The following is a 24,133-nucleotide window of genomic DNA, read 5'->3' as shown; positions in this document are numbered from 1 at the left end:
GTTTTGCTATGTGATCATTTTGTTGTTTAATTAAAGCCATATGATCATGAATAGCATTAATATCAACATCTCTACATCTAGTACAAATAGATACATGCTCAACAATAGATGTAGAGGGTTTGCAAGAATTAAGTTCAACAATCTTAGCATGAAGAATATCATTTTTATCTCTAAGATTGGAAATGGTAGTATTGCAAACATCTAGTTCTTTAGCCTTAGCAATCAAATTTTCATTTTCTACTCTAAGGCTAGCAAGAGAAATGTTTAATTCTTCAATCCTAGTAAGCAAATCATTATTATTATCTCTAGGATTGGGAATTGAAACATTACAAACATGTGAATCAACCTTAGTATTTAAACTAGCATTTTCATGTCTAAGGTTGTCAATCATCTCATGGCAAGTGCTTAGCTCACTAGATAGTTTTTGACATTTTTCTACTTCTAGAGCATAAGCATTTTTAACCTTAACATGTTTCTTGTTTTCTTTAATTAGACAATCCTCTTGGGAATCCAAAAGGTCATCCTTTTCATGAATAGCACTAATTAATTCATTTAACTTTTCTTTTTGTTCCATGTTAAGATTGGCAAAAAGGGTGCGCAAGTTATCCTCCTCATCGCTAGCATTTTCATCACTAGAGGTTTCATATTTAGTGGAGGATCTTGATTTTACCTTCTTTCTTTTGCCGTCCTTTGCCATGAGGCACTTGTGGCCGATGTTGGGGAAGAGAAGCCCTTTGGTGACGGCGATGTTGGCGGCGTCCTCGTCGTCGGAGGAGTCGCTTGAGCTTTCGTCGGAATCCCACTCCCGACAAACATGGGCATCGCCGCCCTTCTTCTTGTAGTATCTCTTCTTCTCCTTTCTTCTCCCCTTCTTGTCGTCGCCTCGGTCACTGTCACTTGATATAGGACATTTAGCAATAAAATGACCGGGCTTACCACATTTGTAGCAAACTTTCTTGGAGCGGGACTTGTAATCTTTCCCCCTCCTTTGTTTGAGGATTTGGCGGAAGCTCTTGATGACGAGCGCCATCTCCTCATTATCAAGCTTGGAGGCGTCGATTGGTTGTCTACTTGGTGTAGATTCCTCCTTCTTTTCTTCCGTCGCCTTGAATGCGACGGGTTGAGCTTCGGATGTGGTGGGTTCGTCAAGCTCGTTGATTTTCCTCGAGCCTTCGATCATGCACTCAAAACTTACAAAATGCCCGATTACTTCCTCGGGGGTCATTTTAGTATATCTTGGATTACCACGAATTAATTGAACTTGAGTAGGGTTAAGGAAAATAAGAGATCTTAGAATAACCTTAACCACCTCATGGTCATCCCACTTTACGCTCCCGAGGTTGCGCACTTGGTTCACCAAGGTCTTGAGCCGGTTGTACATGTGTTGTGGCTCCTCTCCTTTGCGAAGCCGGAACCGACCGAGCTCCCCCTCGATCGTTTCCCGCTTGGTGATCTTGGTGAGCTCATCTCCCTCGTGCGCGGTTTTGAGCACATCCCAAACCTCCTTGGCGCTCTTCAACCCTTGCACTTTGTTATACTCCTCTCTACTCAAAGAGGCGAGGAGTATCGTTGTCGCTTGAGAGTTGAAGTGCTCGATTTGGGCCACCTCATCCTCATCGTAATCCTTATCCCCTACGGATGGTACCTGTGCACCAAACTCAACAACATCCCATATACTTTTGTGGAGTGAGGTTAGATGAAATCGCATTAAATCGCTCCACCTAGCATAATCTTCACCATCAAAAGTTGGTGGTTTGCCTAATGGGACGGAAAGTAAAGGTGCATGTTTAGAAATGCGAGGATAGTGTAGGGGGATCTTACTAAACTTCTTACGCTCTTGGCGTTTAGAAGTTACGGAGGGCGCGTCGGAGCCGGAGGTCGATGTTGATGAAGTGTCGGTCTCGTAGTAGACCACTTTCCTCATCCTCTTTTGCTTGTCCCAACTCCGATGCGGCTTGTGGGAAGAAGATTTTTCCTTCTTCTCTTTGTGGTGAGAAGAAGATTTCTTCTCCTTCCCTTTGTTGGAGGAGATCTTCTTCTTCTCCCTCCTCTTGGTGCGGGATTCTTCCGATGAAGTGCTCCCTTGGCTTGTAGTGGGCTTTTCGTCGGTCTCCATCTCCTTCTTGGCGTGATCTCCCGACATCACTTCGAGTGGTTAGGCTCTAATGAAGCACCGGGCTCTGATACCAATTGAAAGTCGCCTAGAGGGGGGGGTGAATAGGGCGAAACTGAAATTTACAAATATAAACACAACTACAAGCCGGGTTAGCGTTAGAAATAAAATCGAGTCCGCGAGAGAGGGCGCAAAACAAATCGCAAGCGAATAAACAAGTGAGACACGCGGATTTGTTTTACCGAGGTTCGGTTCTCGCAAACCTACTCCCCGTTGAGGAGGCCACAAAGGCCGGGTCTCTTTCAACCCTTCCCTCTCTCAAACGGTCCCTCGGACCGAGTGAGCTTTTCTTCTTCTCAATCAAACGGGAACAAAAACTTCCCCGCAAGGGCCACCACACAATTGGTGCCTCTTGCCTTGGTTACAATTGAGTTTTGATCACAAGAACAAGTGAGAAAGAAAGAAAGCGATCCAAGCGCAAGAGCTCAAAAGAACACGGCAAATCTCTCTCGCTAGTCACTAAAGGCTTGAGTGGAATTGGAGAGGATTTGATCTCTTTTGTGTGTCTAGAATTGAATGCTAGAGCTCTTGTAGTAGTTGGGAGGTGGAAAACTTGGATGCAATGAATGGTGGGGTGGTTGGGGTATTTATAGCCCCAACCACCAAAAGTGGCCGTTGGGAACCTGTCTGTTCGATGGCGCACCGGACAGTCCGGTGCACACCGGACAGTCCGGTGCACACCGGACAGTCCGGTGCCCCCTGCCACGTCATCACTGCCGTTGGATTCTGACCGTTGGAGCTTCTGTCTTGTGGGCCCGCCTGGGTGTCCGGTGCACACCGGACAGGTACTGTTTGCTGTCCGGTGCACAGTATGGGCGCGCCTGACTTCTGCGCGCGCAGAGCGCGCATTAAATGCGCGGCAGAGAGCCGTTGGCGCGGAGGTAGCCGTTGCTCCGGAGTCGCACCGGACAGTCCGGTGCACACCGGACAGTCCGGTGAATTATAGCGGACTAGCAGTTGGAGTTTCCCGAAGCTGGCGAGTTTCTGAGGCGGATCTTCCTTGGCGCACCGGACACTGTCCGGTGAATTATAGCGTGAGTGCCTCTGGAAATTCCCGAAGGTGGCGAGTTTAAGTTGGAGTCCTCTGGTGCACCGGACACTGTCCGGTGGTGCACCGGACACTGTCCGGTGTACACCGGACAGTCCGGTGCTCCCAGACCAGAGGGCCTTCGGTTCCCACTTTGCTCCTTTGTTGAATCCAAAACTTGATCTTTTTATTGGCTGAGTGTGAACCTTTTACACCTGTATAATCTATATACTTGGGCAAACTAGTTAGTCCAATTATTTGTGTTGGGCAATTCAACCACCAAAATTAATTAGGGGCTAGGTGTAAGCCTAATTCCCTTTCAGCCGCCCCTCGGTGGTTGATGGCTCCGGCATCGCGCGGAGGAGCATTACTGCTGCAGCCAGGTTCTGGCCGACCCCACTGGAAGCGGGCGGCGGCCTTACCCTGACATCGTCGGCGATGCGGTGCTGGATACCCTGGGGTAGATGACGCATTTCTTCGGCCGGAGGCTGGCCCACCCATTCCTGCCCGACGTCCCGGCGGATCGGCTCAAGTGCTCCTGCTCCCTCGTCGAGCCTGGCCTGCACCCCACGGATTTGCTCAAGCTGTGGGTCATGACCCCCCGCCTGAACGGGGACCACAGCTAGCTCCCGTAGGATGTCAACGCGAGGCATAGGCCTAGGGAGATCACCGTTCTCCGGCATACCAAGATGGTTGCCTTCGGAGGGACCCCCTACATCGACGTGGAAACATTCACGACTTGGGCCGCAGTCCTCGTCGCCGAGGCTGCGGCTACCGTCGGAACAGTCGGAAAGGCAGTAGTCGCACGCGGTCATGAAGTCCCGCATGGCACTGGGGTTACCAAGTCTGGAGAAATCCCAACCGAAGTCGGGCACGTCATCTTCCTCAGAACCAGAGGGCTCGTAGGTCGAGACGTCTGTCAGCCGGTCCCAGGGTGACCGCATACGAAACCCCAGAGGGTTTGGACTCGCCTCTACGAGAGCGTCCGCCAAAGCGAAGCCGCTTGGCGGGTCGAGGCTGAATCCGAAAGGCGTGAGATGGGAATCGGTGGGTACCTCTTGGTCGACGGGCGGTGACGAAGTCACGTCAGGGACTGACTGCACCGTCGTCTTAGGTACGAGGGTGATGCCCAACAAGCCTTTCGCTAGCGTGCTGGCGTCGTCTGTTTGCTTGGGATCGGCGCGTTGCGGGGAGACGGTGCTCGTCTTCGTCTCAGACGCGAGGTCGATGCCCGTCGCGCCCCCCGTTGGGGCGTCGGCGCCGTCGACTTGCTCGACAGCCGACGAGGGGCCTCCTCCTGCTTGGCCTTGGTTGCCCCGCCTCCTCCTCCGTCGGCGGGGGAGAGGACGAGGTGAGCTCGAATGTTGTTCTTCCACCACGCGGGGAAGACGTCGTCGATTCCGCCGCCAGCGGGCGGGCTGTCGGCCGCCATTGTCGTTGCCGCACGGCGGGGGAAGGAGTGTCATGTCGTAGCTGCCGTCGAGGGACATGAACTCAAGACTCCCGAAACGGAGCACCGTCCCGGGCTGGAAAGGTTGCTGAAGACTGCCCATCTGGAGCTTGACGGGAAGCTGTTCGTCAACACGCAGCAGGCCCCTACCTGGCGCGCTAACTGTCGGCGTTTCGAGACCGGGGGGTCCCTGGGCCGACGAGTGAAATGTCGCCGTGTGCCCCAGCCCAGATGGGTCGGCGCGAGGCCGAGCGCGAAGGGGGGAGAAAAGGCAGCCGGAGACGGGCGTGAGAGAGGTGGAAATCCTGCGGCCTTCGTGTTCATCCCGCGCCCAGGTCGGGTGCGCTTGCAGTAGGGGGTTACAAGCGTCCACGCGGGAGAGGGAGCGAGCGGCCTCACGCGAGCGCCTGTCCCGTCCTCGTCCCCGCGTGGCCAACCCTCTGTAAGAGGGCCCTGGTCCTTCCTTTTATAGGCGTAAGGAGAGGATCCAGGTGTACAATGGGGGTGCAGCAGAGTGCTACGTGTCTAGCGGAGGAGAGCTAGCGCGCTAAGTACACGCCATCGTGGCGGCCGGAGAGGTTTTGGCACCCGGTTCGTGTGGTGTCGTGGCCGTCGGAGGAGCGCTGGAGCCTAGCGGAAGGACAGCTGTTGGGGCTGTCGAGTCCTTGCTGACGTCCTCTTGCTTCCGTAAGGGGGCTGAGAGCTGCCATCGTCATAGAGCATGCGGGGCGCCATCATTGCTTGTCTGGCGGAGCGAGCCAGATGGGACGCTGGTCTTGTTTCCCATAGCCCGAGTCAGCTTGGGGTAGGGAAATGATGGGGCCTCCCGTTGACGTGGACGGTCCGCGCCCTAGGTTGGACGATGTGGAGGCTCCTCCGAGGTCGAGGTCGAGTCTGTTTTCTGTGGCCGAGGTCGAGTCCGAGCCCCTAGGTCGGGCGAGACGGAGACCGTCGGCTGAGGCCAGGGCTGAGTCCGAGCCCTGGGGTCGGGCGGAGCGGAGTTTGTCGTCTTCAGGGACTGAGCCCGAGTCCGAGCCCTGGGTCGGGCGGAGCGGAGTTCGCCGTCTTCCGGGGCTGAGCCCAAGTCCGAGCCCTGGGTCGGGCGAAGTGGAGTTTCCTATGGTGCCTGAGGCCGGGCCTGACTGCCTGTCAGCCTCACTCTGTCGAGTGGCGCAGCAGTCGGAGCGGCGCAGGCGGCGCTATCCTTCTGTCAGGCCGGTCAGTGGAGCGGTGAAGTGACTGCGGTCACTTCGGCTCTGTCGACTGGAGGACGTGCGTCAGGATAAAGGTGTCAGGCCGCCTTTGCATTAAATGCCCCTGCGACTTGGTCGGTTGGCGTGGCGACTTGGCCAGGGATGCTTCTTGGCGAAGACTGGGCCTCGGGCGAGCCGGAAGTATGTTCGTCGCTGGAGGGGGGCCTCGGGCGAGACGGAGATCCTCCGGGGTCGACTGCCCTTGCCCGAGGCTGGGCTCGGGCGAGGCGTCATCGAGTCCCTCGAATGGACCGATCCCTGACTTAGTCGCACCCATCAGGCCTTTGCAGCTTTGTGCTGATGGGGGTTACCAGCTGAGAATTAGGAGCCTTGAGGGTACCCCTAATTATGGTCCCCGACACATGGGTTGGCTCTCGCATCGCCGACTAGCCCACGTTGGGATGAAGAATCTTCACAAGCTTCTAAAGGGAGGACACATTTTGGGACTAACCAATGTTCATTTTGAGAAAGACAGGGTTTGTAGCGCATGTCAAGCAGGGAAGCAAGTTGGTGTTCATCATCCACACAAGAACATCATGACGACTGACAGGACGCTTGAGCTACTCCACATAGACCTATTCGGCCCGATAGCTTACATAAGCATCGGCGGGAGTAAGTACTGTCTAGTTTTTATGGATGACTATTCTCGCTTCACTTGGGTGTTCTTTTTGCAGGAAAAATCACAAACCCAAGAGACCTTAAAGGGATTCTTGAGACGGGCTCAAAATGAGTTCGGATTGAGGATCAAAAAGATTAGAAGCGACAACGGAACGGAGTTCAAGAACTCACAAATAGAAGGCTTCCTTGAAGACGAGGGCATCAAACATGAGTTCTCTTCTCCCTACACACCTCAACAAAATGGTGTAGTGGAGAGGAAGAATAGAACTCTAGTTGACATGGCGAGGACCATGCTTGATGAGTGCAAGACTTCGGACCGGTTTTGGACGGAAGCAATCAACACTGCTTGCTACGCCATCAACCGTCTCTACCTTCACTGAATCCTCAAGAAGACATCATATGAACTCCTCACCGGTAAAAAGCCAAATGTTTCATACTTTAGAGTCTTTGGTAGCAAATGATTTATTCTTGTTAAAAGAGGTAGAAAATCTAAATTTGCTCCTAAGGCTGTAGAAGGCTTTTTACTTGGTTATGATTCAAACACAAGGGCATATAGAGTCTTTAACAAGTCCACTGGACTAGTTGAAGTTTCTTGTGACATTGTGTTTGATGAGACTAACGGCTCTCAAGTAGAGCAAGTTGATCTTGATGAGCTAGATGATGAAGAGGCTCCGTGCATCGCGCTAAGGAACATGTCCATTGGGGATGTATGTCCTAAGGAATCTGAAGAGCCTCCACATGCACAAGATCAACCATCATCTTCAAATCAAGCATCTCCACCAACCCAAGATGAGGATCAAGCTCAAGATGATGAAAATGAAGATCAAGAGGAGCCACCTCAAGAGGAGGACAATGATCAAGGGGGAGATGCTAATGATCAAGACAAGGAAGATGATGAGGGTCCAAGGCCGCCTCACCTAAGAGTCCACCAAGCAATACAACGAGATCACCCCGTGAACACCATTCTCGGCGATATTCAAAAGGGGGTAACCACTCGATCTCGTGTTGCTCATTTTTGTGAACATTACTCCTTTGTTTCTTCTATTGAGCCATACAGGGTGGAAGACGCATTAAGGGATTCGGACTGGGTGTTGGCTATGCAAGAGGAACTCAACAACTTCACGAGAAATGAGGTTTGGCATCTTGTTCCACGTCCTAATCAAAATGTTGTAGGAACTAAGTGGGTCTTCCGCAACAAGCAAGATGAGCATGGTGTGGTGACAAGGAACAAAGCCCGACTTGTGGCCAAGGGATATTCACAAGTCGAAGGTTTAGATTTCGGTGAAACCTATGCACCTGTAGCTAGGCTTGAGTCAATTCGTATATTACTTGCCTATGCTACTTACCATGGCTTTAAGCTCTATCAAATGGACGTGAAAAGTGCCTTCCTCAATGGACCAATCAAGGAGGAGGTCTATGTTGAGCAACCTCTCGGCTTTCAAGATAGTGAGTACCCTAACCATGTCTATAAACTCTCTAAGGCGCTTTATGGGCTCAAGCAATCCCCAAGAGCATGGTATGAATGCCTAAGAGATTTTCTTATCACTAATGGCTTCAAAGTCGGAAAAGCCGATCCTACTCTCTTTACTAAAACAATTGCAAATGATTTGTTTGTATGCCAAATTTATGTTGATGATATCATATTTGGGTCTAGTAACAAATCTACCTGTGAAGAGTTTAGTAGGATTATGATTCAAAAATTCGAGATGTCAATGATGGGGGAGTTAAAGTATTTTCTAGGATTCCAAGTCAAGCAACTCCAAGAGGGCACCTTCATCAGCCAAACCAAGTATATTCAAGACATACTCACCAAGTTTGGGATGAAGGATGCCAAGCCCATCAAGACACCCATGGGAACTAATGGGCATCTCGACCTCGACACGGGAGGTAAATCCGTAGATCAAAAGGTATATCGGTCAATGATAGGATCCTTACTCTATTTATGTGCATCTCGACCGGATATTATGCTTTCTGTATGCATGTGTGCAAGATTCCAAGCCGATCCTAAGGAAGTTCACCTTAGGGCCGTAAAACGAATCTTGAGATATTTAGTTCATACTCCTAAGTTTGGCCTTTGGTACCCCAAGAGATCCACTTTTGATTTAATTGGATATTCAGATGCTGATTGGGCAGGGTGTAAGATTGATAGAAAGAGCACATCAGGGACTTGCCAGTTCTTGGGAAGATTGTAATACCCAATTTGTACTAGATAATAAAAGAGGAGGAAAGTTATTTTTCTATATTTTATGTGTATGTTGAATCTACTTATCATCACATGTGAACACCATGTTCAAAAACAAATAATTAATAAAAGAATATATGCCCTTAAATTATGCATCATGCTGGATATTATTTTTGTGTGTGCGTATTATGATAAAATAAAATAAAATGTGACAAGAAATATATTAAAGTCCAAAGTGGAATTTAAAATTAAAAAGGAATTGTATAATTTAGAAAGGAAAAGCAAAACAAATGGTATTTAAATAAAAATAAGGAAATAAAAATATATTTCTACATTAAGGTTTGAATTTGTATAAATGGTTCAAAGGAGGAACTCATATTCAAATTCAAATTTGAATCAAAATAATTAGGAATAAAATAAAACAGAAAATAAAACATAAAAGAAAAAGAAAAAGGGAAGAAGACTTACTTGGGCTTCGGAACCAGCTTTCGGCCCACTAGGAAAACACCTCCCGCGCGGCCCAATCCGCCCTCTTTCCCTTTTCTTTCTGTGTGCTCACTTGCAAGTGGGGCCCACTATCCAGATTCTTTTTCTCCTCTCATGCGCGAACTTGGCATTCTCCTACCGTTCCTCAGCAGCGCGCAGCTCCCGGGACCTGGCCGCCATTCTCGCGCCAACCGAATCTCTCCAACCTTCTCCGCTTATCCTCGTGCCGTACCACTGTCCATAAATATCTAAAGCCACCCTTCGCACCTCGCCTTATCTCGCCGTGATCACCACGCTACTGGATTGAGAGAAGAAGAAAGCGCCCAGGAGGATCGCGAGAGAAATAGGAGAGAGAAGGAGAGTGGGGCCCGCGTCGGGGTTCCACTATCGCCAGCCCTCAACCGTAGACAGAATCAGGGAAGGTTCGGGGTGAAGAATTGGAGTTGGGGAAGGGGAGGAGTTCCCTGGATCGATCACAATTGCTCGACGGAGTGTAGTATCGCGACGGAGCCACTGCACCCTATCGGATTGCTACATCGCGTAAGATGGTAAATTGTTACTTCCTCGTCTCTCGCACCTCCCTGCGTAGTTCTCTATCGATTTCTCCCTATGGTTTGGAGCGTCAATTATGGTTAGCCGTGGGAAACGCCATCGCAGTACCGCCGGGTGGCGCTCTAGCGCTGCTGCGGGTCGCCTAGTTCGGGTCAAGGGTTGAAGACGCGCCCTGCGCCGTTGATGTGTGGTGAGCCGTGGAGATTAGACGGTGGCTGGGCTGTTCATTTCTCGCCGGAGAATCGCTCCGCCATGGCTCCGCCGTTGGGACCCTGTGCACCGCCGCGGCTACGTAGGCACGGTCGTGTTCTGCCGCCTGGGGAAGAAGAAGTAGCATGGGCCGTTGATCCGGATTTGAACGGCCATGGGCGGATAGAGCTGAGAGAGGTGTTGAGAACCGTAGATCTAGATGGACGGTCGTGGTGAGATCGGAGGCTAAACGCAACTGTGACCGCAGATCCGGGATCGTGCAGCTATTAAGGCGTACCGGTTCAGTGCGCGCTCGATCTAATCTGAGTCGTTAGAATTTGATCCAACGGCTGAGATCCTAGGATATCCCTTTGTGTAGACAATTTTACATAAGAGCCCCCCCATTTTTAATGAATCAACCCGCAGTCCATTCTGGTGACCGTCTGAGTCTATAAAAATTTTATATTTTCACCCCTGTGCTCTCTGAAAATTAATGCGCAGTCTAGATAATAAAAAAACCATATAAATAACATCAGAAATTGATTTTAACACAAAAATAACTCTAGGAACTTGTAAAATCCATATAAAATTTATTTTAGCTCTTTTCCAGTCCATTCCAGTTGCTATAATTCTATAATATTATTGTTTATCACATAGTACCTCTAGTTTGGCGTGAAAATTGTATTAAAATTAATCCCTTGATTAATCTTGTATTGAATACATATAACCTTAGGAAATTCATAATTACTCTGTTTTAACTCCGATTTGATCCGTTCAAGTTGCGTTAGTCTCGTAGCAACGTGTAGATCATTATTATTCAGTTTGTTATTATGTTTGGTGTGATGTTAATTTTGTCTATGTCATGTTTGTTTGTATTGCTACGACTAGCGTGAGGTTTCAAGTCACCTGAAGTTCACCCTGGTAATTGGAATCTCAGGTGCCAGGCAAGTTGTGCCCTTGATACACTTTTGTTACCCAATAATATTGTTTAATATCATTTATTTAATGCATAGGTTTAATTCTGATGGGACCCAATAGGTCACCCTAGTATGTTTATCCTGATTACCTTGTTTACCCCTGAATCATATGGGTAATTTTTGCTATTGCTTTGCATGGTTTTGGGATAATATTTTGTGCATCCATGTTCCAGATATTTTTGTTATTCTATTTATGTTCATGTCAAGATCATTAATGTTAATTGGAACATGGAGCTTAACTTGAGAAACACGTGCCACCACAAGGGTTTAATGGGACGCCCTTGGCCAACTAACTATAAAAGCTAGTGGAAGACTACCTTACCCGAAAGGGGCAAGGGCAGTAGGGGATTGCATGCAAGGAGGTTCTCTGGTTGATTTTGCTGCGATGGCGGTCAGACGGGGGATTCTTGCAAGTGCTCTTCCCATAAACTGTAGCGGGTTTTTGGAAGCTAGTGGAACTTTGTAAAGGCCTCGTAGTGGATCCCTAGCCATTCACCTCGGTAATGTCTAAGGGTCTAGCTAGCCCTAGCGACATGGGAAACACGACTTGTGGGTAAAGGGGACAACCTCTGCAGAGTGTAAAACTGATATACTAGTCGAGCTCACGGTCATGAGCAGCTCAGGACTCTCTGATGATTAATTTATGGAACCTAAATTCAATTTTGTCATTTTCATTGCATGGGTTTATTATTAATTTTGTTTTATTACTTTACTTAAGGTTTGGTATTTACTTACACTTAGTAACTGCTAATAAAATTTTGACCAACTACTTAAAAGCAATGCTCAGCTTTAACCCCTGTCATTGATTAGCCTTACACACCACATGAACTCCCACCTTTGTGAGTTCATGTCCACTGGTTCCCCACAACTTGTTGAGCTATGATCATGTGTGAGCTCACCCTTGCTGTCTCACATCCCCCACAGGAGAAGAACATGTGGTTCAGGAGGAGCCACAAGGCGAGGAGTTTGATCTGATCTAGGTGGCGTTTCCCCAGTTAACTTTTGCGCCAAGAACGATCCTTAGTTCGTTTTATATTTATTCTTTTATTTTGTAATAAGACTTCCGCTATGTAATAATACTCTGATTATTGTGACATTTATCTCTATACACTCTGTTATTATATATGTTGTCTTCTTGGCGCATGTATGAGATGCACCTGGCTTTGTTCCTTAAAGCCGGGTGCGACAAAGATCCCTGGTGTCTTGGGCTTCTAAGAAACAAAATTATGTAGCTCTTTCTACCGCCAAAGCCGAGTACATTGCCGCAGGTCATTGTTGCGCGCAATTGCTTTGGATGAGGCAAACCCTTAGGGACTATGGTTACAAATTAACCAAAGTTCCTCTTCTATGTGATAATGAGAGTGTAATCCGCATGGCGGATAATCCCGTTGAGCACAACCACACTAAGCACATAGCCATTCGGTATCACTTTTTGAGGGATCACCAACAAATGAGGGATATCGAGATTGCATATGTTAGCACCAAAGAACAATTAGCCGATATCTTTACCAAGCCACTAGATGAGAAAACCTTTACCAAACTTAGGCATGAGCTAAACATTCTTGATTCTAGGAACTTTGATTGATTCCTTGCACACATAGCTCATTTATACCTTTGATCATATCTCTTTCATGTGCTATGACTAATGTGGTTTTCAAGTGTATTTCATGCTAAGTCATAGATTGAAAGAGAAATGGAGTTCTTCGGCGAAGACAAGGCTTCCACTCCACTCCATCGAATTATTCATCCTTCGCCGTAGCTCCGCACCACTCTCCAATTTGGTATAATCCTCACTCCTATATTATTTACCAAAGGGGGAGACAGTTTGAAAAAGGGCTTATATTTCACTCACAAGTATCCGTTTTTGGCGATTCATGCCAAAAGGGGAGAAAGTATTAGCCCAAAGCAAAAGGACCGCATCACCACCAATTTCATAAATTTGTAGTCTTTCAATTTGTATTTAAAGAAGTTTTTCCATTGATATCTTATTTTTGATATAATTTCAAATTGGTATGACCTCTTTCAAAATTCATATCTAAAACCCTCTTGAACACTAAGAGGAGAATTTCATTGAGGGGGAGTTTTGTGTAGTCAAAGAAAAAGCATTTGAAACAGGGGGAGAAAATTTCAAATCTTGAAAATGCTTCTCAAAATCTTATTCATTTACCTTTGACTATTTGCAAAAAGACTTTGAAAAGAATTTCCAAAAGGAGTCTGCAAAAACAAAACAAGTGGTGCAAGCGTGGTCCAAAATGTTAAAATGAAGAGAGCATCCATGCATATCCTATGAGAATATATATTGGTTTAATTCCAAGTAACTTTTGCACTTACCTTATGCAAACTAGTTTAATTCTGCACTTATATATTTGCTTTGGTTTGTGTTGGCATCAATCACCAAAAAGGGGGAGATTGAAAGGGAAATAGGCTTACACCTTTTCCTAAATGATTTTGGTGGTTGAATTGCCCAACACAAATAATTGGACTAACTAGTTTGCTCTAGATTATAAGTTCTATAGGTGCCAAAGGTTCAACACAAACCAATAAAAAGTCCAAGAAAGGGTTCAAATAAAAAGAGCAAGAGACAACCGAAGGTTGCCCTGGTCTGGCGCACCGGACTGTCCGGTGTGTCACCGGACAGTGTCCGGTGCACCAGGGAGATCAACTCCAAACTTGCCACCTTCGGGAATTTGGGAAGACACTCCGCTATAATTCACCGGACTGTCCGGTGTGCCAAGCAGAGCAACGGCTACTCGCGCCAACGGTCGTCTGCAACGACTATAGTGAACAGTGAACAGTGCCGACTACGCGCGCAGAGTCAGAGCAGGCGTCAGATGGCGCACCGGACAGTGAACAGGACCTGTCCGGTGCACCACCGGACTGTCCTGTGGCCCCACATGTCATAGCTCCAACGGTCGGAACCCAACGGCTTGGTGACGTGGCTGGCGCACCGGACACTGTCCGGTGCGCCATACGACAGAAGCCCTCACCAACGGCCATTTTGGTGGTTGGGGCTATAAATACCCCCCAACCACCACACTTCAATGCATCCAAGTTTTCAGCCATCAAACCTCATACAAGAGCTCTAGACTTCATTTCAAGACACAAACAAAGATATCAAATGCTCTCCCAAGTCCGGAGTCACTCCAAACAAATTAGTGACTAGAGAGAGACTTTTGTGTTCTTTTGAGCTCTTGCGCTTGGATCGTTTTTCTTCTTCCTCTATTCTTGTTTCCAACTCACTTGTAATCAAAGCAAGAGACACCAAGTTGTGGTGGTCCTTGTAGTGGACTAAGTGTCCCATTTGATTGAAGAGAAAGGCTCACTCGGTCTAAGTGACCATCTGAGAGAGGGAAAGGGTTAAAAGTGACCCGGTCTTTGAGACCACCTCAACGGGGAGTAGGTTTGCAAGAACCGAACCTCGGTAAAACAAATCACCGTGTTCATCCGCTTCATTTCTTTGTTGATTTGTTTTCCCTCTCTTTCGGACTCGAATTTAATTCTAACGCTAACCCCGGCTTGTAGTTGTGCTTAAACTTCATAAATTTCAGATTTGCCTATTCACCCCCCTCTAGGCGACTTTCAGCATGCCTAGAACTACTACACAAAACTTGTTGTGTATTTTGTCTAAAAAACACTATATCTTTGATATATGCTTGCTTGATCTATATTTTTTCTGCTCTTCTATTTTTGTGTAGGTCTATCAAGAATGAGGCAATTAGATAAGGATATATTTGTTGTCAATATTGTCTGAGTCTTTGAGCGTAGCAGCAAAAGACTTGGCACATCATTATTTTAGTTATTATGATCCGAATAACCCATTTTATATATGGAGCTTGTGGCAATGGCAGGACCCCAATAGGACAATGGAACTCGTGGCGTCGAGTGGTGGCATGCTCGGGCTTGCGCTCCTTTGCAACAAGGCATTGTTTCTTGTGAGGGTTCCCATCACCATTGTACTCACATCACCCGTCACCAGGGCCCTGAGCCGTTGGAGGCTCGTCAATTTGTGTTCCGTGGCATCGCACGAGCACATACCTAGCAACAGCTATGCATCTATATCAATAGTCCAATACTACAGAAATTTTCCTCTATGTCAACTCATATTTCATGGACGCCTTTGAAGCCATCTGGGTACAATGAGGGCAGGTCATAACCACCAACATCAGACATTGGTATACTGCATGAACAAAAGACGACAGTCCTTCTGAAGTGTTTTATGCTTGATTGCATAAGCTGATAAGCATCTTACCACCACAACTATCACCCATAGGAGTAACCACAGCTAGGGCGCCCAGAGTTCTTTTTAACATGCCCAATAGTTGACAGACTGACTCCCACTAAAAGGTAACAGGTCTAAGGCTACTTACTGTTTCACTCCTGCTAACACATACTGTGTGTAAAACAACTTAATATAAGATCTGATCAGATATGTGTCGATGTTCATCTCAGCGTACTCCCGTTATAACGCACGGGCACACATCTAGTTATATTTAATAATATAGTTTAATAGTTGTATTGATATATAGGAATACAATGTCAAATAAGTGCATATGTAGAAGATAACGGCCCATGTCCCTTGACAATTGACATCACATGACGAATAAATATATAATTTTTTTTAAAAGAAAACGATGGAAACCAAAACAATTGATGCTTTATATCTCGTAAGGACCGGACGACTTTGTTGCCCTAGCTTGGCGAGTAGAGAAGAGAAATAATAAATAATTATATATTTAGAGTTTAAATTTTATTTTGAAATAAATACATTTTTAAGTATGGGACAATTTAATTATATTTTCCCAGTTTCTCTTCTGAAATGTAATAATTATATTTTATTAAAAATATATTCATTTTTATTAATATTGATCTCTTTCCTGAAATTATATTTTTTTCGTGGGAGGGAGGGAGTAGTTCGGAAGAATCCTTATTGAAAAAGAAAAGAGTTAATCCTTTATTTGCCCTTGTTTTTGGACGCCATCCCTTATTTACCCTTGACTAAACATGTTTTCCCTACATGTCCAGAGTTTCAAATCCTTTCCCTTTTGTACCCTTTTTCTGTTACTGTGGCTGTTTTTTACCATTTGGACATGCATGCCCTTAGCAGCATATCCCTTATTTGTCCCTGTGTACACTTTAAATATGAGTTTTTTTTATTTTTTATGATCGAACATGACAATTTTATCAATATTTTTTTGACAACATAATATTATGCAAACAAATTATTGGAGTATGGATCAAGCAAATTTGACATCTAGCAAGTTCAAATTTCGATTACATTCCATCCAGCAAGTAGTGTTGGAACAAAATAGAGCTTAGCACATTCCTTCCATGAAGCAGTTTTGGAGCAAAATAAAATTCAGTACACCCAACAAGACTTTTAATTCTGCCACATCCCTTCCATTGACCAATTTTGGAGCAAAATAAAATGCAGACACTCAACACATATTGGACTCTTGACGCATCAAGCACCCTCTAACGTATTGGAGGCATCTACATTCGATTCAACAACTTGTAACTGATTAGATTCAGCAACATTTGATGTCCCACCCTCCAATTGATTTGAGACAGCAACACTTGATGTCTTCTTGTTTCTCCTCCTATGTGCAACACAGTAAAAGGTAGTTGAGAAAAAGTATAAGCACACCTCATCATTGCAAATTCATAAGCTTAACCGAAAGAAAAGAATGTTTTTATACCTCTTCTTCTTTGGTTCATCGTCTACATCAGGTTGGCCTCTTTTGCATGTTCTCCAACGATGACCTGTACCTTGGCATATAGAGCATTTTGATGGTGCCCTCTTTTTACCCCCTCATGACTTCCTTTGTATCTTTGTATTTTTGGCCTCCCTGCAGTTCTCCTTAGGATGGGTGGGTGTAGCCTAAATCCAAGATTCACTTTGGGCCAATGAGCTTGGTCAGTAAGTGGTGGAATGACTCCAGCATAGGACAACTTGAACTTTTCAACAGTGTAGTATGGGTGTACAAAATCAGCAATTTTGTTGTTTGGAAGTGAAGTGATGAAAGCAATAGCATGAAAACAAGGCAATCCAGTTACTTGCCATCTTCTACATGTGCAAGTCCATGCAGCTAGATCAACTATATGTCTAAAATGTCCCGAAATATCCTTACCACTTACTTCAGCAATTGTGTTGCTACTAGACTCAACATCATAATGCAAATTCCTGCTTTTCTCATTGAGATGACTCATGATACTTGACATCATAATGCACTTGACTATTTTTATCCATAAAAGATACATGCAACACTTGCTCCTTGCCATGCTTAATCTTTAACTTTAGGTCTGCCAAAAAATCCATCCAATTTGTAGTATCTTTATCCACCACGAACTTCAGATTTTCAGTTACATGGTACTCCTGATATGGCAATTCTACATATGCAGGAACCTTAACAATAACTCTACAGGCTGAATTTGGATCCATCCTACATGCAAAAAATGTGAACAATTTTAAAAGGACCCATATACATGACAATGAAATTTAGAAATTCGACAATATTCTTACCCGGTTGGAATCCACTTCATTGGTCGAGGAACATCATAGCGGAAACAACTTTCGGTGTTTGGTTTGGGGCCTCGATGTGGTGCTGCTAGAGTAGGCAGGACGGACGCGGGGCATGGAGGCGTCATCTGGCCTGGCGGCGCTGGCCTAGACACATCTGCTACGGGGCATGGAGGTAGCGTCCGACTAGACACTGCTGGGCTGCACACGTCTATCCTAGCCAGGTCGCGCAAGCCTAGAGATGGAGGAGGCTGGGACGCGAGAAAAGGTTCACCAGTGTCCGGCGATGGCGAGGGCTTGATGTGCGATGGGGAGGGCTTCAAGTCCCCCAGCCGCACGGAGCCCTCCATGGAAGCTGCAGTCTGTCAAGGAAAACTTTCTGGCTTCTGGTCGAAGGAAACGAGACGTTTTGGCTTCTCATCGAAGGAAAAGAACGTCCAGTTCTCTCACTAGGAAGCAAAGGGCAATTTAGCCATTTTGAATTTTTTAACGGAGAGACTAACTTGACGGATGGAGTAAGCTGACGTGACAGACTTAATAGGGTATAAAAGGGATGAACATTGAGAATCTGAATATAAACGGGAACTAGACTTTACTAAGGGGAAATAAGGGATGGCGTCTAAAAACAGGGGCAAATAAAGGATTAACTCAAAAGAAAATGGTCTTGCGGTCTTGCTCTCCTTCCTCGTGGTCGGCGGCCGGTGCAGCTGTAGCCACGCGCGCCTCGGCAAACCCTCCGCCTCCTCGCCCATCCTCCCCTCCATCCCGTCCCAGCCGCAGGGCCATGGACTCTGCTGCCGGCGCAGGCCGCCACCGCGTTCGAATCGCAGTCGTCGGCGACGTGGTACCCTCTATCTCTCTTGACAATCATGTACTCCTTAGGAGGGAGGGGACGCCAGAATATGGGTTTGGTGCGGATGTAGCCCTTTGTTATGCCATGTTGGTTTCCAGGTTCAAGGGATTAGAAGCAAGGAGGCGAGAGAGGACTTTGAGAACCGGGGTTCTGCACATTGACTTGATTGTTGCGGTTTTGGGGTGACTGGAATACTGGATAGTGCGTGCCTCGGTAGGGTTCGGAGATGAGCGCGGCACCCAGGCGGTACTTGATTTCTGGAGTTTCAGTTTAGAATGTTTGAAAGGGGGAGATGATTTCCTTTGGCCCTGAGCCTTCGGGGTACATGGGTTGTGTACTTGTATTTCCCCCAAATTTGAGCATACCCATGCATAGAGTCTCAGGCGGATCCTTTGATTCCATGTTCTGCTAATCAAAGACATCAAACACTGGGGACTAGTCACTTGGATTTCTCTGATGCATAGAGTCCCAAGGAAGCAGCCGTACAAGATATCCAACCAGCGGCTGAGGGAGCTGGGCTTGGAGTTCACAACGGCGGCGCAGGCCCTGTACAACACCATCGTATGCTTCCACGAGAAGGACATCCTCCCTCTCCCTGTCCCTGCCCCAATGCCGTCACCGGATGCCTGAGCTGGCCCTAAATCAATAGCATATTTGGCACGCAACAAACTATAAAACAATCGCTGCTTCAATCAGTCCGCTAGAGATAGAATATGAACTGTGCACCATTGTGGGCGTAAGAGTGTCAGAAGCATCGAGAGTGCAACAGTAACTATCGATGTGACTTTCTATGTTGCTATATCCTGTGTGACAGTCTCCTAATAAATAAAATAAATCTGGAGTATCATCCTACATTTGTGTGGCTATGTAGTTTATACCGGACTTCTTGCCATATCCTGGGTGATAATTGCCTACTTTTGTGGCTTGGTCAGTCAGTGTCACACCATTAATTGTAGTAGCAACATAATAACTCCTGTACCATTTATTTTCCCGGGTTTAAAATCTATATGATGAGATCTCTAATCGTGTGCCGTACTAATTTATTGGCTTTTATGTGTTGAGCCTTGCAGCACAATGATTGGGCCCTTGAGGAAGATTCAAAGGCGCTTCGATTTCTTCAGGTATTGCACATTGACCTTTCAGCTTTCTGATAAACTAGTCAATTGGATATCTTGTTACGCTGTGTACACTGTACACTTCATATGTAGCTTCTCTCTTCTCTCTAATTCTATAGTTGTGCAATGTGCTATTGTCTAAAATGTGTCCTATTCCATATGCTTCCATGCATTTGCAATACTTCCTCACACTGACATCGAAATCAAACATAAAATATTTGTATCAACATAACTGTAGGAAATACTCTTTTCCTCAGAAATTCTAACTTGTTCTCTGTAAAATGCAGCCGGATTTAGTGCTTTTTACAGGTACGCTGCTTTCCAGATATTCCCTTTTCTTCATGTTGTACTCAATCATTCTGAAATGAATTATTGGTGTTTGCCGTCTTCTGTTTCCTTTTCCTCCATATATGGCAGGCGATTATGGAAATGAGAATGTTGAACTTGTCAGAAGCATTTCAGATCTTCAGTTACCAAAGGCGGCAATTCTTGGCAATCATGATTGCTGGCACACACATCAATTCTCAGAGAAGTAAGAGTCATGATCTCATCCTGAAAGGAGAAAGTACTAAAGTAATTTAATTTCTTTTTATGTCAAAATGTACTTGGTTGGTATTCAGGAAGGTCGATCGTGTTCGGCTTCAGCTCGCAAGGTAAGATATTCCTGTTTTTTGCAATAAGCTATGCATTTAATTGTTTATTGCAATATTTGCTACGATAGCAGGGTTTGTTTAGGAAGGAAATTTTGTTGAAGTAGATGTTGCACCTTGTAGATTGCATAATTGATGTTGTGCTCTTTAGCTGTACCACACTTGATCATTGTCACTTTAAGAGTTTCAGCTTTATTGTCTAGTAATTTCTTTTCTCTTTAGAAGAGTGAAATTCGAATAATACTGAACCCAATCGGATGTTAGTTGAGTAAAACTGTACACCAACCTTCTAGAACTAAGTTAAAAGCCGATTCTTGGCCTAACTACTTGATGGCACTCAACTAGGTTATAGCCAGTAGAGAGATCTTGGGGTTAACTATCTTCGCTCTTCACTAGATTAATATACCTTTTAAGCTGGAAAATGATCAATAGTACTTACATTTCATTTCCTTTTTTCTTATTAATATCAGCCTTGGTGAGCAGCATGTTGGATACAAATGTTTGGACTTCCCATCAATTAAGCTGAGCGTTGTTGGTGGACGGCCATTTTCTTGTGGGGGTGATAGGCTACTTAGACCAAGGCTTCTCTCAAAATGGTTGGTAAGGGATATGACAACTAATACATACATATGCTTGTTAACGTTCTGTTTTGTACTTTGATATTTCTTTTGTCATTTCCTTGAATTAACATTGAGATTTTGTAATGTTGTTGGAATCATGGGTTTACAGCTTACCACCCAAGACGGTAAAAACTGCTGAAGTTATTTTCTCACCAACTGCATCTCATACATGTTATTACTCCCATTTTCATGTGTGTGTCTCTCAGCTACAGGATTCCAAAGTATAGTCATATAGATCTCTCTCTCTCTCTCTCTCTCTCTTTTTCTCGAACACGTAGGAGAGCTGCACATGATTATATTAAGAAGAAAAAAGGGGAAGAACCCTTACAGTCTTGCAACATTCGCTGATCCAGTTGTCTGGGTAAATACTAGTAACTTAAATGATGAGTGATGGGGTGGCTAACCTCCAAGAAATAAGGAAATTGACAGTTTCTTGATTTTTTTTTTAAAAAAAACTCCCATCAAGTTTCAGATCTTTTTTTTATAATGGAAACAAAAAATGTTCCAGCCTTTTGTAGTTTCCTACATACGGCATTACAGATTGAAAATTAATAAAACATGCATCATTAAAAAAATAACATCCTTGACAAGAACATGTTCTCGAATCAAGCGTCCTTTAATCTGGCATTAGAACTCCAACCATGTTTTGCAAGGATCTCCATTGCCACCATCTCTAAGGATTGACATACCACAAGAATCTCTTGGTGAGCTTCTTGTTTCTGCAATAATCTCCAGAGTCTGAGCCAATACGTCCCCCTGAAAAGAACCTGCAAAATTGATGGTATTGGTTTAAAATTAAAGGCCACATCATTGCGGCACAACCAAATAGACCAAAACATTGCTGCCACTCCAATTAAAAGTTTCAGATGTAGATTACAGAGCATGCACTGTGGTCTGTTGGAGAACCAAAACCAATCTGGATCAGGATTTCACAAGAAATAAGATTGATGCCTTGATTCATTGTTTTGTATTGTTGATATCTTAGTCGTATCACATGGCTGATTATCAGGGTTTTTTGTAAGCAGTAGAATTACAACTGGAATGACCTTTAGGTGGTAGGAAATTGCATGAAATTGTGGTAATTGATGACTGATACCTGTCCAGCAGTGTACTCTAGATTGATGCTTTTACGGCCTGAAGGTATATCTTATCTTTAGAAGGATGGCTGGATTTTGATTGTGGAGCTAGTTTATTTGATTCACATTCATACATCACTAACTATGATGTTAGGACCAAATGGTAGACTACAATAGGAAATTTGCAGCTCTAGCTAAATCGGCTACTATTTGGTGGTGTAGTCAGTCACAGTAGCTCTTGGAAAATTTAGATCTATGCCTGGTTTTATTGCACTAGCAATGTATGCCACTGCCTTCTTCGTTATTGCATAATACTCTCCAGAAAATGTATCTCCACCTTTTTTTGTGCAATCAAGTATAGCCTCACACAATATTCTCGTTTCCTTCATTTCCCTTGCTGATACCTGTAGTTTTGATCCATCTTCACCCATCACCATTGAACACTTACTATTGTTATAATACCTTGTAGTTATGGTGTCAATGATATGGCTGGAAGTGCAAAGAAGATATACGATGCTGCTGCAGGTGCACCAGAGGGACATTCTGTTGTATTGCTTGCACATAATGGACCAACAGGTCAAGATTTGATTGAACAAATTTCAGAGGTAGTTCATGAAACAAATGAAAAAAAAGGTTGGGAGTCATAACATACATGTACAACGCTATGGTTACGCAGGTCTAGGTTCAAGAATGGATGATATCTGTGGGCGGGATTGGGTACCTGGTGGCGGTGACCATGGCGATCCAGGTCCGTGGTTCATGGCAATACTTTTCCCTCTACTTACTTTGCCTCTCCTTCACACAGCTATTTCATATGCGACATGCTTGAATAAAAACCACGTAGATCTTGAGCGAGCCATCTCCGATTTGCAAAGGGAAGCCAGAGTTTCCATCCCGCTGGTCGTTTTTGGGCACATGCACAAGAGCCTGGCCTACGGGAGAGGCTTGAGGAAGATGATCGCCTTTGGAGCCAACCACATCATATATCTGAACGGAGCAGTTGTGCCTAGAGTGAAATTTGCCCAAACAACTCCTGGGCACGAGCAAAATCAACCCGAAGGATCGGGATCCAGAGCTCCAACGTTGCGCGCGTTCACCATTGCCGATCTCTATGAAGGGCGTGTGGAGAAGATCTCTGAGGTCTGGGTACTGGTGAGTGGCGCCAGGACCGAGGTCGAGGAGGAAATCGTCTTGTACAAGCATCCTCGAGAGCAGCATATGTGATGGTTATGAGACCATTATCTTACCAAAAAAAGATGTGGAGTTGTGAGACGAAAATGTGACTGTTGTGAATGCCGTAAATGTGGGGGCGATGCTGAAGTTGTGTGTTATAAAGTGCCTTGTATTCCAACTGAAAGGAGCACTTCATTATAGAGAGCCTGTTACGGCTTCTACCTCTGGCACTCTGTGACTGTTATTAGTAAGTAATAATTGTAGCTGATTGACGGAAGAGAGATCTTTTGAAAAAGAAAAATGTGTCTCCATTCTAAGGATGGATTCGGGTGTCTGGAGATCCGAATTATTTGTATTCGGATAAAGTGCTAATATAGATATCCGTATTCATATTCGATTTTAATATGGACGTTAAATAGACATATCCGAATTCGTTTTTTTCTCTATCCGGTTTAAGATTCGTATTCGACAACATTCGACAAAACCGTAAAATATCCGATACTATTCGTATCCGAAAGGAAAAAAATATTCGATAAAATCAATTTAAACTTATTTTTATTACTAAATACTAATTACAAATGATTTTAAACTTTAAATAATATACTAAAGATTGATATACACCATTTAAAATGTTGAAAATATTTATGTCATAGATAAATGATTGTATTAATCTTACATTACTAGTGATATACAATGATAAATTTTAATTAATATTAAAAATTATAATTTCGAATACATTAGACTATTGGAGTTTTTAGAGTCCAAAATACAAATATACTTAATGTACAAAAAATATTATATTTAGAGTCCAAAGTATAAATATACCAAGTATAAATAATTTATTTAACAATATGATATTCAACTAAATAATGTATATGTACTATTGTTCATAATATACTAAGTAAGTATTCGAATGTGAATCCGAATTCGAACTATCCATTTTGTATTCGTATTCAAATTAAAATATGGTAAATAGTGACATTCAGATTCATTTCCATGCGTATCCGATTCGAATCCATCCCTATCCCATTCAAACTTCAAAGGAAAACTCAGCAACGCTGAGCGCGTCAGTGTGACAACTGATAACTTTTATCAAGCGCTCCAACCCCTAGTCTTTTCTTTTGCCCAGAGCTCGGAAGGACCGATTTGAGGATTCCTCCCCCATGGATGTCCACCAAATCAGTCCAAAACGTGAAGGAAATCCCGACGATTTTTTGACCGC

The 24,133-nt window shown here is 44.8% G+C and overlaps 2 protein-coding genes across 2 annotated transcripts; one reads left to right on the top strand and one right to left on the bottom strand.

Moving 5' to 3' along the window:
* Positions 1 to 16,213: 16,213 nt before the first annotated feature.
* LOC103637983 (proline-rich receptor-like protein kinase PERK14) lies at positions 16,214 to 17,798 on the bottom strand. Its single transcript, XM_008660982.3, has 3 exons — positions 17,428 to 17,798; positions 16,604 to 17,347; positions 16,214 to 16,504 (listed from the first exon to the last, which is right to left on the bottom strand). The coding sequence occupies exons 1-2, from the start codon at positions 17,772 to 17,774 to the stop codon at positions 17,098 to 17,100; spliced, it is 597 nt and encodes a 198-aa protein (XP_008659204.1). The 5' UTR covers positions 17,775 to 17,798; the 3' UTR covers positions 16,214 to 16,504; positions 16,604 to 17,097.
* A 254-nt stretch (positions 17,799 to 18,052) lies between these two features.
* Positions 18,053 to 23,186, top strand: LOC100193128 (uncharacterized). Its single transcript, NM_001138288.1, has 9 exons — positions 18,053 to 18,268; positions 19,348 to 19,398; positions 19,680 to 19,701; positions 19,810 to 19,924; positions 20,013 to 20,045; positions 20,513 to 20,638; positions 22,208 to 22,314; positions 22,415 to 22,486; positions 22,583 to 23,186. The coding sequence occupies exons 1-9, from the start codon at positions 18,083 to 18,085 to the stop codon at positions 22,960 to 22,962; spliced, it is 1,092 nt and encodes a 363-aa protein (NP_001131760.1). The 5' UTR covers positions 18,053 to 18,082; the 3' UTR covers positions 22,963 to 23,186.
* The last annotated feature ends 947 nt before the right edge of the window (positions 23,187 to 24,133 follow it).

This window comes from Zea mays, chromosome 9 (assembly GCF_902167145.1).
Source record: "Zea mays cultivar B73 chromosome 9, Zm-B73-REFERENCE-NAM-5.0, whole genome shotgun sequence".
In the NCBI taxonomy this organism is placed as follows: Eukaryota; Viridiplantae; Streptophyta; class Magnoliopsida; order Poales; family Poaceae; genus Zea; species Zea mays.
Note: the sequence above shows the minus strand (reverse complement) of the source record. Positions and strands in the feature narration are given on the sequence as shown.

Excerpts from the sequence above, each read along its gene's own strand:
- LOC100193128 (NM_001138288.1), top strand. The coding sequence starts at position 18,083 with ATGGTCTTGCGGTCTTGCTCTCCTTCCTCGTGGTCGGCGGCCGGTGCA. Across the intron at positions 18,269-19,347 it reads TCGCAGTCGTCGGCGACGTG|CACAATGATTGGGCCCTTGA; the intron begins GTACCCTCTATC and ends TGAGCCTTGCAG. Across the intron at positions 22,315-22,414 it reads TGCACATAATGGACCAACAG|GTCTAGGTTCAAGAATGGAT; the intron begins GTCAAGATTTGA and ends ATGGTTACGCAG.
- LOC103637983 (XM_008660982.3), bottom strand. The coding sequence starts at position 17,774 with ATGGAGGGCTCCGTGCGGCTGGGGGACTTGAAGCCCTCCCCATCGCAC. Across the intron at positions 17,348-17,427 it reads ATGAAGTGGATTCCAACCGG|GATGGATCCAAATTCAGCCT; the intron begins GTAAGAATATTG and ends TTTTGCATGTAG.